This window comes from Ctenocephalides felis, unplaced genomic scaffold (genome assembly GCF_003426905.1).
Source record: "Ctenocephalides felis isolate EL2017-DRISC unplaced genomic scaffold, ASM342690v1 CF-g0.4_SCAFFOLD_01170, whole genome shotgun sequence".
Lineage (NCBI taxonomy): Eukaryota > Metazoa > Arthropoda > Insecta > Siphonaptera > Pulicidae > Ctenocephalides > Ctenocephalides felis.
In genome coordinates, this window is record NW_020537324.1 from 52,874,171 (window position 1) to 52,891,042 (window position 16,872).

Below are 16,872 nucleotides of genomic sequence, written 5' to 3' on the forward strand. Positions count from 1 at the left end.
ATGGATTATTGAAATATGAAAAAGATCACATCCGCAAGTAACTAAGACCTACTCTATTTTATTCTATTACTTTAACCCTCCGTCGGTCGGCGTGGTCTGGCCAGACTTTTTTTGACTTCAATTAAAAAAAAATACTTCTAGTAATCCTATCGACTTGAAATTTCTTGACTTTTACTAAAATTTCATTAGCTGTCGATCAATGAAAAAATCAGGACGAAAAAATGTACAGAAGGATAATTATAAGGATATTAACTTTTTTATACTTCGAACGGTCGGAAAGGTCTGTCTAGACCAACCATACATTTTGTATGAAATATACGCTTTTTGATATAAGTAAACCAGTATTTTGTCTTTTTTCATGGTATTTTCTATTCAAACTGCGTTGTTTATATTTTTTGCTGTGTTCTAACATGAATGTTAGTATTTTCATGACGAGAGTTCCTTGAAAACCTACCAAACTTATTGGTAATCGCAAACACTGAGAATCGGATGAGTAATGCACACATTCATTTCAAAGGCGCCGAAAAAGAATAAATATTGTTTTTCATTGATTTAAAACAGAAAAATTAAAAAAAAAAGCAACGATTTTTTTATATTTCTTGATTTGTTTATATAATCGTTAATACATAAGACACCAAAAACTCATTTATCCCATATAAATGCATGTAAAATAAATGGTGGTCCAGCCAGACCTTTCCGACCGTTCGAAGGTGAAAAAATATCCGACCGACGGAGGGTTAAATATACTTATTATTTTTATTTATATAGATAGTTATGTAACGGTTAGTCAAAATTCAGTGACTGCATTTTCAAAATTTAGTAGCATTTTGTGGAAATAAATTTAAAAGGCTTTTTTATAGGATGAAATTAAAAAGATTTTCATCATATGATTAACAAAGACCAAAGTTTGTTCCATTTGTCAATAATAATGGCTAATCAATAATAGCAAGTACTGACGACAAATCTAGCCATCTCCAATATTTAATTTATAAGCTATATTTCATATAAATCTTGCAAACAGTAATTTATTTTGTACCATCGATTAATATCTATATTAGATTCTACATAGCTCAATTGGTAATACTTGGTATTTAACGCTAGATCTACTTTTATTAATTAGGTAATATTACTGTCTACAAATAATATTTTGCGTATTGGAGAAAATATAACAACCAAATAAAACCGACCTCGCTATTATCAATAATAGCGAGTACTGAAGACAAATCAAGCCATCTCCAATATTTAATTTATAAGCTATATTTCAAGTGAATCTTGCAAACAGTAATTTATTTTGTACCATCGATTAATATTTATATTAGATTCTACATAGCTCAATTGGCAATACTTGGTATTTGACGCTAGATCTACTTTTATTAATTAGGTAATATTACTATGTCTACAGATAATATTTTGCGTATTGGAGAAAATATAACTTAACCAAATAAAACCGACCAGTAACAATGAAGGACTTGAAGTACTGGCTGCTTGCAGATTCTGACGGACCAGGTCCTGTAACAGAACCCTGATCTCTCCTATAGTATCGTCTGTTATCGCTCCATACAACAAGCTTTCCAATGACGGTCAATAGTGAATTCCGCAGTCCATGGTGTTTCCTAGGATTTCTCTGTGGCAAACTTTCCGAAGAATCTACACAACCTGCGGCATCATCAGATCCTCGACAACCGAGATTGACACTAATATTGATATTCGTCGACCTGACATCGGGCAGGGACCGCTCCCGTCGTTCCGCCGCTTGGAGATAAGGGCTACGTTTCGCTCGCACTGAACGTGACCTTTCGCAACAACAATCTCTGCCCACGGAACTTTTGCCACGAAAGCGCTTTCCAGATCGTGACTGTTGCCGATGACGATGCCTGGAATCACTACAACGATGGAGTGCCCCGTCCTCGCGTTTGTCACGTCCATCATCTTCTTCTTCGTCATCATCATCGTCATCGTCTTCATCATTATGATCGCGATGCATGTCGAATAGTTCGAGTTCTACAGCGTCCGCAGATCGCATTACACTTTGTGTTCCTGCTCCAGATCTAGACAAATTCCTTTCAATTTTACCTTGGTAGAAACCGCGGTACCATCACCGTTTTGCACAAGATCCCTGCATTCTGTCCACTTTCTTGCATCAAATATTTGATCACACCCTTATTAACTATTTAATATTTACTATCACGTTATCAAAACATTGGCATACGTTATCCGATCAATACATCCGCCATTGTATATTCATGTTGTCAAATGATAATTGTCAACAAAATATAAAAGAATTTTTTTTATAAATTAAAGGTAATACAAAAATAAACACATTGCCAACTTTAATCACGAACTTGCAAAAACTTAAGATAAAACGTCTAAAGCGTCTTTGCAGCGACCCGTGCACACGATCTGACACATCACTTGATCGTTCCAATGAGAGGGGTGCTATTAAAGTACACGGTGCAATGACATTGAAAGCGCTTGCGCAAAGGGAGGCGTTGGTGCAATAGGAGCAGACGAATTCTTATTCCTTGACGGCAGATGCCACCTCAAATTAACATTTAAGTGAAGATATAAACAACCATTAAAAATAGCAATTTGAAGTATATAATTAATATAAATTGATCTTCAGCTATAATAAACTCTATAAACCCAACAAAGCAAATCATCTAAGGCATTAAAGTACATTATATTGAGGTTTTGATTACTTCTCTTTACTATTGTATTATATATTTCTACATAAATCTTAACGATTTTATTTTTATGCATTCATGAACGTATACATCAGATTGCACCATTATAAAATTCTAGTGCCCTAGACGCCCCCTAATGTCCATTAATCACGTGATCTATTTTTTAAGAATTTTTTGACCCCCCTTTCCTCCTTGGTGATTCGTAACGATACTCAAAATTACTCAATCTCTCCCACCAAATATCAAGTGTATTTTTAGTTACGAAAAAAAGTTGTAACCCACCCTCCCCCTAAAAACCTTACGTGAGACGACCCTTAAAGCGTTTAAAACAATTATGTCGAAACTTTCCCTTTTCTACTTTTTTCTAGCTGGAAGAACTTATGTGTAAAAATATAATTTTTCACCAACTAATATCATTGACATAATTTTGATGAAAGAATAAATGTTACTATCCCCTCCCCCTAAAAATCTTGCGTGAGACGCCCCTTTAAAACGTTTAAAACAATTATGTCGAAACTTTCACTGAAAGCTCTAGCTAGAAGTACTTATGTGTACGAGTATAATTTTTCACCAACTAATATCATTGACATAATTCCTCTGAAAAAGTAAATGTTACTTAAACCTGGAAAGTATTTGGTCTATTGTCAAATGCTTAACTCATTCTATTTCAAATAGACTTTTCATTGATAACTATCTACGATTCAAAGTCTAAACGTCCCAGTTAAGTAAATCATCTAAAATAAACTAGGTGCAATAATCGACTTAATAGACTGATATTAATTAGATTGAGATAGTTATTCGGATAAAATATTTAACTGTTTATTACGAAAATTAAGTATTGACTTTTACTAAAAATACATCACATCACAAGAGACTTTTGACAAAAATTTTAAAAATATGTTCAGATTTTTTCTTTTATTTATTGTAACTTGATTTGTAAATCACTAATTTTATTACGTATTTAATCTATTAGTCAAACTTCTTAAAGTCACCTACTAACAAATATTTTCAATCGGCACAAAAAGGGATGCGAATGGGTAAACTCTATTTTGGTCATAACATTACATATTGTCATTTATAATTACTAAATGTTTTACTTTTGTATTTTAAAAACAGATTGCAATTAGGCACCTCTGTCTGAGATATGAAAATAATGTATATATGTAAATAAATAAATAAATAAATAAATAAATTGAATCTTGAGAAGTAAGTAAGTGAGTTGAATCTTTGATTATGAGAAAGAAAATTACTCGCCCTAAATTAATTAGTATTATTTTAAGTATGGTGTTTAATAACAATTATTATATTATTATTTTATATTTAGCAAGTGTCTTCTTTAATAATAAAACGGTTATTAAATTGCAATTAAAGCAAATTGTAGTAGAAGTAGACAAATATCACTATAGTATTTAAAAAATTTAATGTTAGTTATATTACATGTTTCATATAACTCTATATAGCGCCAGATTATTCATTCAAACGTCAAACAGTAAAATAAATATTCCATTTCACGGCATATAAAATGACATTGACATAGAAGCTATCATGACTGCATTACCTGTTGATATATCGAAAACGAATATCGAACGGCGCATTAAAAAATTAGTGGCCTTTTGCAAGGTAACGATGGACATCACGACTAATCTCTTCTCCATTTAGCCACTGTAGGCGATCAAAAAGTATTCACATAAAAAATAAAGTTTAAACAAAATACAAAAACGTTATAAGACATTTTTCTGTCGAGGATTACATATTAATATCTTAATTGCGCGAGTAACTCTATGGTAACTTAAATGACACATTTTCTTCGCTGTCACTAAATCTTATTTCTTTTGTTTAATCAATAATTTTAGATTGATATCTGATACTCAAATCAGACGATATTTAAGAATAGTTTACTGAAATTATGGCTATTTGTCTGTACTTTAAACTTCATCTATTGATTTTATATTAATAACTTCAAATTAATACGTAAATATTACTAATTTAATTGCAACGATGAATAATAAGCAAATCTTTCTTAGAGTTCAGAAATTATTCAGGATTACGTTATTATTCTATCAGCAAGATTCAGCTTTTAAAATGTAATGAAGTTTTTAATTCATTGAACGTTGATTGTAAACATTTCTGTTTAAGGAATAGTTATTTCTTCAAGCTTTTGAGAATCATAAAGGTGAGTTCATTTTTTAATCATTATTTTGCCTCATAAAATAAGTTCTAAGAAATTTAGCATCTTGACATTGGTCAGAGGATTTTTTTGTAAGTCGATTTTCTATTCTTGAAATTTTGCTTGTTTGCCTTTCAGGACAGGTGTAAAAAGTATTTTATAATAATAATAAAACAAAGTAATTTAAAAATATAGACAATTTCAGAATGTGACCAATTTTATGATTTGGAAAGAGAAAGGTGGTGATTATCTGTAACTAATTATGTAAATAAGCGAAATTCTAAAGAAATTATGTGAATTCATAAAACCCTCTTTTATATATTTTGCTTATGTAATTAAAGCAGTTTAATATTTACTATTAAATTTTATTTCAACTGAAAAGATCTATAAAAATAATAATTTCTACAGCTATTATTAGTCCTTCAATAAATAGCATTTTTTTGCAAGAAATAAAAATAGAAATTGAGTAAATAGTATGTTAGATATGTTTCATTTTCAAAAGTATTGATAACTGAAATTACTGACTGTAAGTGTCACCATATTTTATTTTGTGTTTATTAAATTTTGTATTATATTTTTTCATATTTCTCAGAAAATAAAATCTATGACAATAATAATTTTTTAGTAATCAAGTTACTGAATTTAAATTTTTCCGTGCTGTATATGTTTCAACTTCGGATGTAAAAACAAAGAAAAAAAATCTAATAATACAAATGCTAAACGCTTTCATTGCCAAAGCCACATTAACCAAAAATTTTACAACTATTATTGAGCTTGCATTTATTTTTAGTTTTTATTAACTAAATAAGCTAAATGAAGATATAATGGCATATATATTTAAATAAATATGCATATAGAGTAAATTATGAATCATGATGTGGACTAATATTTACAATTAAAATATAATGTCTCATGGATCAAACAGTGTACTATGTTCTATTTAGAGCGTGAAGTATGATAAATCATGAAAACATTTTATAAACATATTTCCGATGAATCAAATAATATCGTGCCGGAAAACTGATTAAATGTATGTTTTCAACGAGTTTTTGAAAGAAGATAACCGAGCCAGTCGCTAAAATAATGTTTTAAATGTATTCACAATAATTAATTACAAATATTCAAGCAATATATTGGGTAAGATTACTTTTTTCATAAAGTATTAAAAAAAATGAATTATTATGTCAATTAAAGTGTACTCCAGAGTTTAGATTTCACGCTTTTTATTCCTTGTTAGTTAATTATTCTAAATTCTTATACTTCGATTTTATCAACATTGATGATAACTGTAAAGCATTTTTTTTTAAATATTGCTGCTAGAGGTGCACAATTATTTTAAAGAGTAATTGGTTAGTAGTTCAACTTTATAAATATATATTTTGCGAAATGATAAAACTTATAATCTAATCAAAAATATATGAAACAAATTATGAGATAATGATATTTTATGTTAAACTTACCAGTTCCATGAGTTTTGCTGTTTCCTCTTCCCATCTTATCTTATAAATATATTTTATATATTCAATAAAATTAAATATTCCCGTATGATAAATTTTTGGTTTAGGCACTTTATATAATTTAAAAGATTTTATCTTTGTATATATTTTATTAAAATTAACATTGTGTAGGCTCGAGATTAAGGTCACTTTAATTAATGTCGACACTTTAATTATATCCCGACATCATAAGAAATATTATGAAACATTAAATTAATATAAATCAACGTATTTATGCCGTTTAAGTAAAAACTATTTAAGAGGAAAGACACTATAGTTTTCAGTATAAAAATATAAATATTTTCTTTGTACATGTATATTTTAAAATATTACTACAAAATAATGTGTTACGATTGAAACCGCGAGTAATTTCATATATAAGGCGATTATTTTAATTTTGCGTTAGATCACGGTTTAAGTCTTGTAGTTGAGAGTGGCGGCGATCTTAGTGCGTTAAGTTGTTTCTGAGAGTACTTAGCATTGTCGCCGGCCATGGGATGGAACCGGCCTTCATCGACTACCGCACTACTGATTCTGTAAACAAATAAAATAGAAATATTAATAAATACACCAATAAATTTATGTCAAATGACTAATTGTTAGCTATGCCTAGATGGCAACGCTATATTGTATGAATGTTGGTATGAATGATAGTATGGGTTAGGATTAATCTGAATACCGATGTTCGATATTTGAAATTAGTGACATTGGGATCCCGATATTAATACCGGTATTATCAATGAAAAAATTACTAGTCATATTTTTATTTACCGCAGTTGTTATATGGCATATTAACATTATTACTGTTCTAAAATGAGTACAAATTAATTATTTTATTACATAGAAAATAGGAGTAGATAGATAGCAAAACAAAACAAATGGAAAGAAAAATGAAATCACTGTTCTGCCTTCTTAATGGTAAATCTAAATTATCATTAAAAAACAAAGGTCTACTTTATTAAACGACAATAAAACCGATTTGGACTAATGGCATAGAGTTGTGCGTCTCCGCCAGTAGATCAAGAATTTCAAAATTTTAAGGTGTATTGCAAATTTACTTTGGTATGCCAGTAATCAAATACTACATAACTATCTGATAGTCGTATCCAGGAGTTACTGAAAAACAGAAGCGGAATTCATCACGACAAGATCATCAACCACAACAACCCCACATTGATTCTTGTATTAAAACTATCACATATTAGAAGATTGAAGAAAAAGCATCCCTTCGATCTAATACATTAAAATAGAGTAGCCCACTGGGGTGACACCTTCATCATGTCATATGTAGAAATCTAGTACTATTACTGGAATAAGCTCAAAAGTCATAAGCTAGACTTTTTTTCTGCTTGCTGTTTAATTATTGTTAGAAAAAGGTTTTGCGCCAAAAAGTAAGACCTTTATCTAATCTATTTTTTATTATTCCGCTAAAACTATCAACTGATTTTTAGCTTTTTAAAACTCATCGTTATTGACGTTTTCTGATCGATCATTTTTACCAATATTTGATATTCGGTAAAACAAAAATTTTAAATTTTTTTAAATGTTTCAATTCAAATATTTTACTTTAAAAAATGTTTTACAATTACTTATTTAAAATGTGTTTGTTAATTAGCATTTATTAGAAATCAAGAATTTCCAACACAGTGCTAATATGCTACTAAGTAATTTGTATCTAAAGTAAAAATAAATATTTTGTAAACACTATTAAATGGTTTCTTATCGACAGAGATATAAAAAAAGTTATTTCTAGCAGAAATATTATTGAGTCATTAAATTTCGATATAAATTATTATCAATGTAAACATTTTGATACATCGTTTAGTCTGGAATGGTTATAGTATAAAAGCATATCCATTAACTTTTTCACAACGTATAATAAACGTCTGGAACAACCCAGTAATTTTATCTCTGATGCGTAAACTTTAAAATCATTGGCGTCGAAGACAAAGTAAATCACTCGCTTATATTTTTGTGAAACACTTCAAACTCCATTTATCCAAAGAATAATTGAGTAATTGTTATAGTCGAAATCGAATACATTAGCAAAACGTGAATAATTTTGTATGTGAAAATTCAAAAATCTCTCGATTATGGAAAATTACTTGACCAAAAACATGGTCAAAGTAATACCATAAAACTTGAAATTTTTATATGTGAAAAGTCATTATATTATTCACACCGTTGTAATTAAGTATTGATGCACAACTTCAAACCAATTTTACTCTAAAAATATTTAATGTTTTATAACAAATATCAAACAAAAATATTTATTTCAATAAATTATTGCTATATTCGTTGAAGTTTGAAATTTAAGAAACGTACGTTTCGTTTGAAGTATAAAAAGAGATTAACTCAACATCCTAAGAGACTAGCAAAGAAGTTGTTAGATTCAATTCAAAAATTAAAAAAAAAAATCCTAATGACATATTTCAAAAATACCGATAAATGAAAATCGACTCTATTATTTTATGTACTACCAACACATTAAAAATTGCCTCATTGGCGGCAATTTTTAAATTTATACTTTCTTCAATCTATTGGACACTTGATTAAGTATCTAGATAGATGATCATGCAAAAAAGGAAAGAAAGGAAAAGTAGCATATGCTACGACTATGCTCTAAAGGAAGAATAAGAAATCCATTCTCTAATCGGAAGAATAAGAAATCCATTGTATACTGTTATTTTACAAAAAGCAGAACGTTTAGATCTGCAACTGGCCAATATTATTATAATTGAAAAAAAAAATATTACCAGACTTCATACCCAAAAAAGTTAACAAAAACTGACTATGTCATTCGTTAACTGAATATGCAAAACTTATCTATTAGTTTTCATGTGAACTAATGAGTAATTACATATGTCATATCAAACAATATACCGACCACATCTAAATGAAATAATAACCGTTCACATTATCAATTTAAAACCGTTACTTAATAGTTTAAAGTATAGAAGAATTATTTTCCTATGATTAACTGCATCTGCCAATGATCCCACAGAATATATCACGACCTTGGATTAAGCGGCAAAGTCTAGGTTGCCGGTCATCAAGTATTTATCACCTAATGCAAGAGCCTATGGAGTAGACATGTAGAGCTGGAAAACTACAAATTGCAGTCCATTTTCGAACATGAAGCTATTAATATAATCGATATATCTTTTATTTTCGAAAATTGAAATTTTCGAATGACGGGGGTGTTAACAAAAGATTCAAAATGGTTCTACGATGGCATTACATGAAAATTGCAAAGGCAATGCCAGATCACTTATAGTACGTTTGAAAGCTTTTAGTTTTAGTAGAGTACAAACAGTACAAAACTTAAGTATATATTTCCCATGACAATAAACAATTCAGTCAACCTTGGGTCCTAACTTAACCCCCAATCTGGTATATTCTATGAAAAGCCAACCCTTTGCATAGATGAACTACCCAACTAAATTATTTTACATGAAAATACTATAATATGGTATGATAAAAATCGATGAAAAATGTATTTACTTAATCCATATATTAAGCAATATATCAAAATATTCAACTTAAGTAAAACAGTAATAAAACAGTAAACATTTTTCAAAATAAAATCAATGTATTTTCCGCTTGTCAACAAGAATGCAATCACATACCAGCAAAGCATGAACTATTTTCGTTGATATAGCTCCCATCAGGAGCTATAAGTTTCACTTGATAAGCAAGAAAGACTTCAGTTTCGATACAATTTCGAGCTTAGATGGTAGTTCCACACATCATAGCACGTCAAGTCAGTGAGTGAGGTGAATAATCAATAAAAGAAATATAAAATGTGAACGGAAAATGACCTAGAAATATATATTCCCGCCCTCACAATTGCGGCGATATTTTCACTCCATGCGGGTTTATAGTTCATATAAAAAGCGCAAAAATATGAATAGACGTAAAAAGCAACGTACGCTATAAATATAGTTATATAATAGCTAATATCGTATATAGTAATGGAGTTAACCTTTTAGAAGTAAATGATTTCATATTATCGAGAGATGAATATTTTGTTCTTTGTATTTACGATTTCGATAAATCATGAGCACGCGATGGAAATTTTGCAATATGTGACGTATATGTACTATGCGTCACATCTGGCGAAAGCATATCAAGTACACCTGCACGAAAAGGATATACAGACTGAAACCACACATTAGAGATACATTTGTTATATATTTCAAGAATTTTATATTATTTTTGTTTAAACAGATGATATTCTACTGATGTCTAGACGTACGGACGAACACAGTCAAAACCTACAAACGGTTTTCTTCAAAAACGCTTACTTCACAATCAATGTTGTAGAATTAAGTTCTGAGCAAACTAGAGGCAAACTTTCTTGTTCATACATAGAATCCAATAAAATATTCGATACTTTCGTGCAATTGGTGCAAAAATCAAAATAGACACTGATAATCAAATGGCCTTATAGGACATTGGCACTTGCTCCAAACAAAACCTGCTGAAATGTGTACTTTTTCGGAGCAGAGTGTTACCTTTTGCTCTACTAGGTTTATAGTTATAGACGTCATATAAATAAAGCATAAATGCAAAAATGCCTAATACTAATTTTATAATGTTGGATGATTTCTTCACTTTTGACAACCTCTGAACCATACATGTGTTCATTGCAGCCAATACGCGGAATTATCAGATCAGATCATATTTAAGAACCTCTTGGTTCCCATATAGAGCCTCAAGACTACATATTGGAAATCACAACGGAATGCTCGAAGATGACGCAAAAACTCGCCATTTGGAATCGGAAATAGACTTCAAGAAAAACAATTCCAAAGAACCTTAATTATCGCTTCAGATACGCCATTTATTATTTAGATGAAGGAGAACCTGTAGCGGACCGCTTCAGCATCAACTCTAACTCAACGCTGTATCGGACTTTTCAAACTAATGTGGGCAGAATATGCCATTATAGATAACTTTTAACAAAAAAAAAAACTAAACTAGCTGTAAGTGGAATTCTGTCTTAAGGCAATTAGGGCATCGTGCCTTGAGGCAAATTGCTGGAACTTCCCGTACCAAAAATTATTATTTTTTTAAAAACGATTAACGATTTTGAAAAAAATTTACTTCGGAAAAATAAGATTTTTGACAAACAATTAGACAAAAAATTACTTTTTTCGGAAAAAAAATTTTTAATTTTTTTTTTTTTAATTTTTTTTTTTGAAAAAAAAATGTTTTCTCTATTTTGACATATTTTGAAAGATATAAACTTTTTTTCAAAGCAATCGTACTGCTTTAACTGCATAAAGACGAAATATCAAACAGCGTAAGCGCCCCGTCGACGTCTAACGCGTAAATATTGGTACGGAACCCATAGGAATGTAAACCAAAATTATACTTATTGTTAAAATCTCTATAAAATATCTGATAATTTGATGTGCATATGTCTAATGATCATTTTTGACCGCCAAATGGCATTTTTTTTTTACTTTTTTCATTAGATCTCCGAAACCGCTAGACCTGCCTTTATGAAAATTTGATCGGTTCTTCACCTTGTCAATACAAGTAAAATGTTTTTTGAATTATTAAAATCGGACGCTCCGTTCTCTTAAAAACTGAGTTACCGTTTTCGGCACTTTTTGCCCCGTATCTTCGGAACGGCTAGACCTGACTTCGCCAAAAACTAATCAGCACGTCTCCTTATCAATACGAATCGAATGTTTTTTGAATTTTTCAAATCGGTTGATCGGTGTTCCCGAAATCGTCGACGAAAATTTCGTATCCGCACATACATACACACACGCACACACACACACACACACACACACACACACACACACATACATCCATTTTTTCTAAGGTATGCCAAAATATTCAGAAACCTTTGAAACGTCGAGAAAAGTAAAAATTTTCATTTTCGATTTTTTTGCGATTACTATAACTTGCCCTACGGGAAGTTAATAATACTCTATAGTTATTTTATTTGTCAACTTGATTGTACAAAGTATAGTCGGTTTATTAGTTGAGTTAGCAGTCCTTTTAGTTTCACATACCATTGATACTTATGGAACCCTAAAATCTAATAGGGAAAGAGAAAATCCTGAAAATTGAGAGGTTCCGAAAAAAGTGATAAGGAAAAGAAAATTCGGCTAAAAAACAGTATGATCGGCGTGGCTGCTACGTGGATTTATGATTAACGCTTTGTTTCAAGATTTAAGACATAGAATTGAATTTTTAGTAAAAAAAAAATTTAAATTTTTAATTTAAAAAAAGTTTTTTGTAATTTTTTTATGTTGTTTTGACATTATATTATGATTTCTGCATTAATAATAAATTAATTAACAACAAAAAACTGCTTTTTTATCGAACTTCACAAAAAAAATTCAAATGCATATCATATGGATATTTAATTCACAGTAGTTTGAAGAGACTGATACATACATACATACATACATATATATATATATATATATATATATATATATATATGTGTATATATACATATATAATGAAATGTAGTAGTATTTATTACTGTTTCAAAAGTACTAATTGTTCTCTGAGAATTAACAGATGTTTAACTAGATTGAATTACATACTACTTACGCAACTTTTTAATATTACGAGGAATTGATAAAGATATAATTACTATAACATTTTCCAATATTTTTAAATGCATTTTCATAAATTAATTAATTATAATTTTTCTTGTAAATGGGATATAACATGTACTAAAGTTAAAGATTTGTACTGTCTATACAAAAGAGATAATTTTTTTCATGAATTGGGTAGAAACCACATATCGTCCTATATTATTGCCCTTAAGTAATACAATATTACGGACACTTGTAAAACCATTAAGCACAAAACTATTAATTTTATATATTATAGGTTATTATTCGATACTGCGAATCAAGTTATAATAATAATAGACGAAATACAACAAGCAGTGAAACAAATGTAAATAGTTTACATGCAATAGAATAATATCAAAACATAAGTTTCTTTATAATAAAATATTAATAAAAACCAATAATAAAATTTATTTATTAGTTAATAATTTTGATTATTCTATAAATCTCATCATTTGATACATCAAATCATTTAATGAATGCAACTACCATAGTTATTTCTTTTACAACGCAAATTTCAATATTGAACACATGAAAACTTTTGCCAATTATGATTAAACACACAATTTTTTTTCCAATATTCGGAAGGACAACAACAAACATACGATTAGTAAATCGGACTTTCTAGCAAAAATCAAACTTCTCCGTCGGTAAGTTCATATATGTTAAAAAGTTCAATTTTAAAATAGCACTTACAGTGCAAGTGCAGTCCGTATGTAAAATCAATATAATAAACCAAATTTTCAAAATTGTGACTTAAGAGCTTCATTAAAATTTGATATAAATGCACCATCGATTTGCTTATAATTCATATACTTTATCTAATATCTTCTATAAAAATATAATTTAAGGAAATTTAAAACTAACTTCAACTAAATTTAAGATTTTTAGCTAAGAATATAAATATAGCTTTTGTACATCCATATTCTATTATGATTCCGAAATAAAACAAAGTATAAAATATGATGTACTCAAAATATAACCTAAAACTGACAATCCCATAACATTAAGTACATTTGCCACGCATTTTATCTTTATAAAGTAAATATTGCCGATGATCAAGTTATTCATAATTAATGAATCGTATCGTTTGCTCATGGATGTTCTTGTATTCAAATGACCATTAGGTCAAGGTTAAACCATGGATTCACATGGTATATAAAATTCAGAATCAGTCTACATGAGTGTTAATAAATAAAAAATGAAATATAATATTGAACGCCCTTCAAACATATGTGATTTTCAAAAATTGCTATACATAAGTTCAATAGCAATAGAAAACTTTTATAACGACATTGAACGACTAACTATGAAGTTTCAATATGAGCAGAAAACGGAACAATATAAATAAAACTTGCGGAACGTGAATAATATTGGATGATTTTTTACAGAAGTCTTATTTCCAGTATCATTGCAAGAAATTGCACTGCAAAAGGACCAAATCCCATTACAAATAATTTGAATCATTTTTATAAATAAAATATTAGCTCATTTAGGTAGTAATCATATTATTAAATCAGCAGTAGACAATCAAAATCAGTTCGAGAAAAGTATAAAATTATATAATGTAATATAGTAATTGCATTTAGTTGTGTACGCTCTACAAAATAAATTATTAGGCTTTTATAAAAAACACTGAGTGAATTCAATAGTAGAATAGTACAATAATAGAGAAAAAAATGAGTAATGACAAAAAATGCTGATTATATTTTATATTTCATGCAAATGGCCTTCAACTAAATATATTAACCCAACAACACTTAGCATTCAATATATACAATAACCAACCTCATATGTTTGCATGTAGTTCATAACATAATCGCTCTTGTGTCACACGAACATTCGAAAAAAAATCTATTTTCCACACGCTCGGAAAAACATTTGCATGAAATGACTACACTTTCAACACGATTGTGAAAAGCCGATTCAGTAGCATAATATAGAGCAGTCGTTAAATTTGGTTTCACATTTCGTGAAAGTAAAATGATTGAGAGCAAAATGGCATTTGATATATCAAATACACAAAGATATGTCATTTGTATTGGAATCCATTGGCTATGGCGTGTTATTTGCTATTAACTAATTTTGAAGAATAAAATTTAATGTAAACACAGTATAATTATTTTATTAATGTAGTCTATGACTAGTTTTATTATCGGATTGTCTTCGCAAACTAATGAGCTTTTAGTTTTCTGATAGGTCTTCAGCTGTGTACCAGAGGCTAAAAAAATATATTCTTCATACATTGGTACAAATACACTTGAAATTTCATCAATAATTAAGAAAACCTCAAGAGTGAATGTAATTACGTTCGTCCATAAATTTTTCAATTAGGTCAAAATTCGGTAAGTTTTTTTATGGAATTTTCTATCATTTTAGTATTCTACATAAAATTATAATGAAATGCTGCTTATAATATTTATTCCAAAGAGTTAAATTTAACTTCAGAAAAAAACTACATATTACAAAATTTCGCATTCTTCTTCTTTCTTATTCAAATTAATGATCAAATTAATAAGTTTTAATTGATGTTTTCAATACTAAGTGCAAAAAGTTAATAATGGATTAGCTATTGCGTGCTTTAAGCAAAGATAATTTTCGTTTTTTCGTTCAACGGCAACCAGATTTACTCAAAACTACTTGTTTTATAGGCTAATTGTAGTAGGCTTGACCTAGTGTTTGACGAGAGGCAACCCATCGGTTCACCATTCTCCTATGAGTGGTGATTATATTGTTTATATATCTAATAGTTATGTATGTATGTTTCAGCTAAGCCAACAGAAAGCCTTTTTAACTTGAGATAATATTTGAGATCTATAACCCCAAGTGTAAATTTGATATCATGTTGGTGACATCGGGATAAACGATTTTGGGATCGAACTCGGGAGTTTGTACTGGCTTAAATCTTCAAATGTTTTTACTGTTTTCTTTCAACGTCAGTTAAAAACAAGTTGATTCTATATACTACAATTGCATAGTGAAATATCGATAATAGAACTTTGTTGTGTTAATGTGAGCGCACTGTTTATCAATTCGAACGCCTCCTGAGCCATTATCTCTAACTACACAATAATCACAAAAAGCATTTCGAGCAAGACCTTCAAAAGTACAAAACGTACAGTATTGCAGGTGATATTTCAATATGTATCAGCGAAAAAGACTCACAAACTTAATAAGGTACTGAAATAACAAAGTGTTTTTTTTTCAAATTTCATAATTCTAACAATCGGAGTGACTCTATGACAAAGCCAATATATATTGAAGAAACAATAATTGAAATAATATAAAAATAATAATTATAAATCATATTATAATAATAATTAAAATAAGAGTAAGAATTATAATATAAACTGAAAGTTGACAAAGATGTGTTTTTTTGTAATAAGGAGCCGTCCATTATGTGAGGCTTAAGAAGGAAGAGGGGTTTGACAAAGAAAATCACAACATATTATAAGTGAGGCGGACTAGTGAGATGTCAAGTGTATTTTTTTATCTGAAATAAAAGGTATTCAAAAGTTTTCAAAAAAAAAATCCAAAAAGTTTAGGATTTTTTCTAGGTACTAAACATACACGTTATGTTTGGTGGCGAAGGAAGCGTTATTTTAAATATCACCACACATCACCTAGAAAAAATGGAGTCCGAAAATCCTTAAAAATATATCCGAAGTCCGAAAATTAGTACAGATGCAATGAAAAGGCTTGTGATAATTTAATAATATAAATTTTTACAAACAATATACATAAACTTGCATTGCAAAATATACAAAACTTATTTCAATTGATTTCATAAAGAAAGCCAACAAGAATTTTGATTAACTCATTTCAAATCAACCAAAGAAGATTTTTCTGAATTTAAACTACTATTAGTTGGGCTTTTAAAAAAAAATATAATCACTGATAGATCTGCCGAAGAA

General features: G+C 29.2%; 1 protein-coding gene across 5 annotated transcripts in view; it reads right to left on the reverse strand.

Annotated features, from left to right (window-relative positions):
- LOC113365731 (phospholipid-transporting ATPase ID) overlaps nucleotides 1–16,872 on the reverse strand; it is a 102,162-nt gene that overhangs the window by 20,740 nt on the left and 64,550 nt on the right. For 2 of the 5 annotated variants that reach the window (XM_026607263.1, XM_026607264.1), the window contains one exon: nucleotides 6,312–6,881. In XM_026607263.1, the coding sequence (XP_026463048.1) occupies nucleotides 6,312–6,345 (34 nt within the window). In that variant the 5' untranslated portion in view covers nucleotides 6,346–6,881. Of the gene's footprint in view, nucleotides 1–1,452; nucleotides 2,195–6,311; nucleotides 6,882–16,872 lie in introns of those variants that run through there. The other 3 variants (XM_026607262.1, XM_026607260.1, XM_026607261.1) reach the window with 3 other exon arrangements.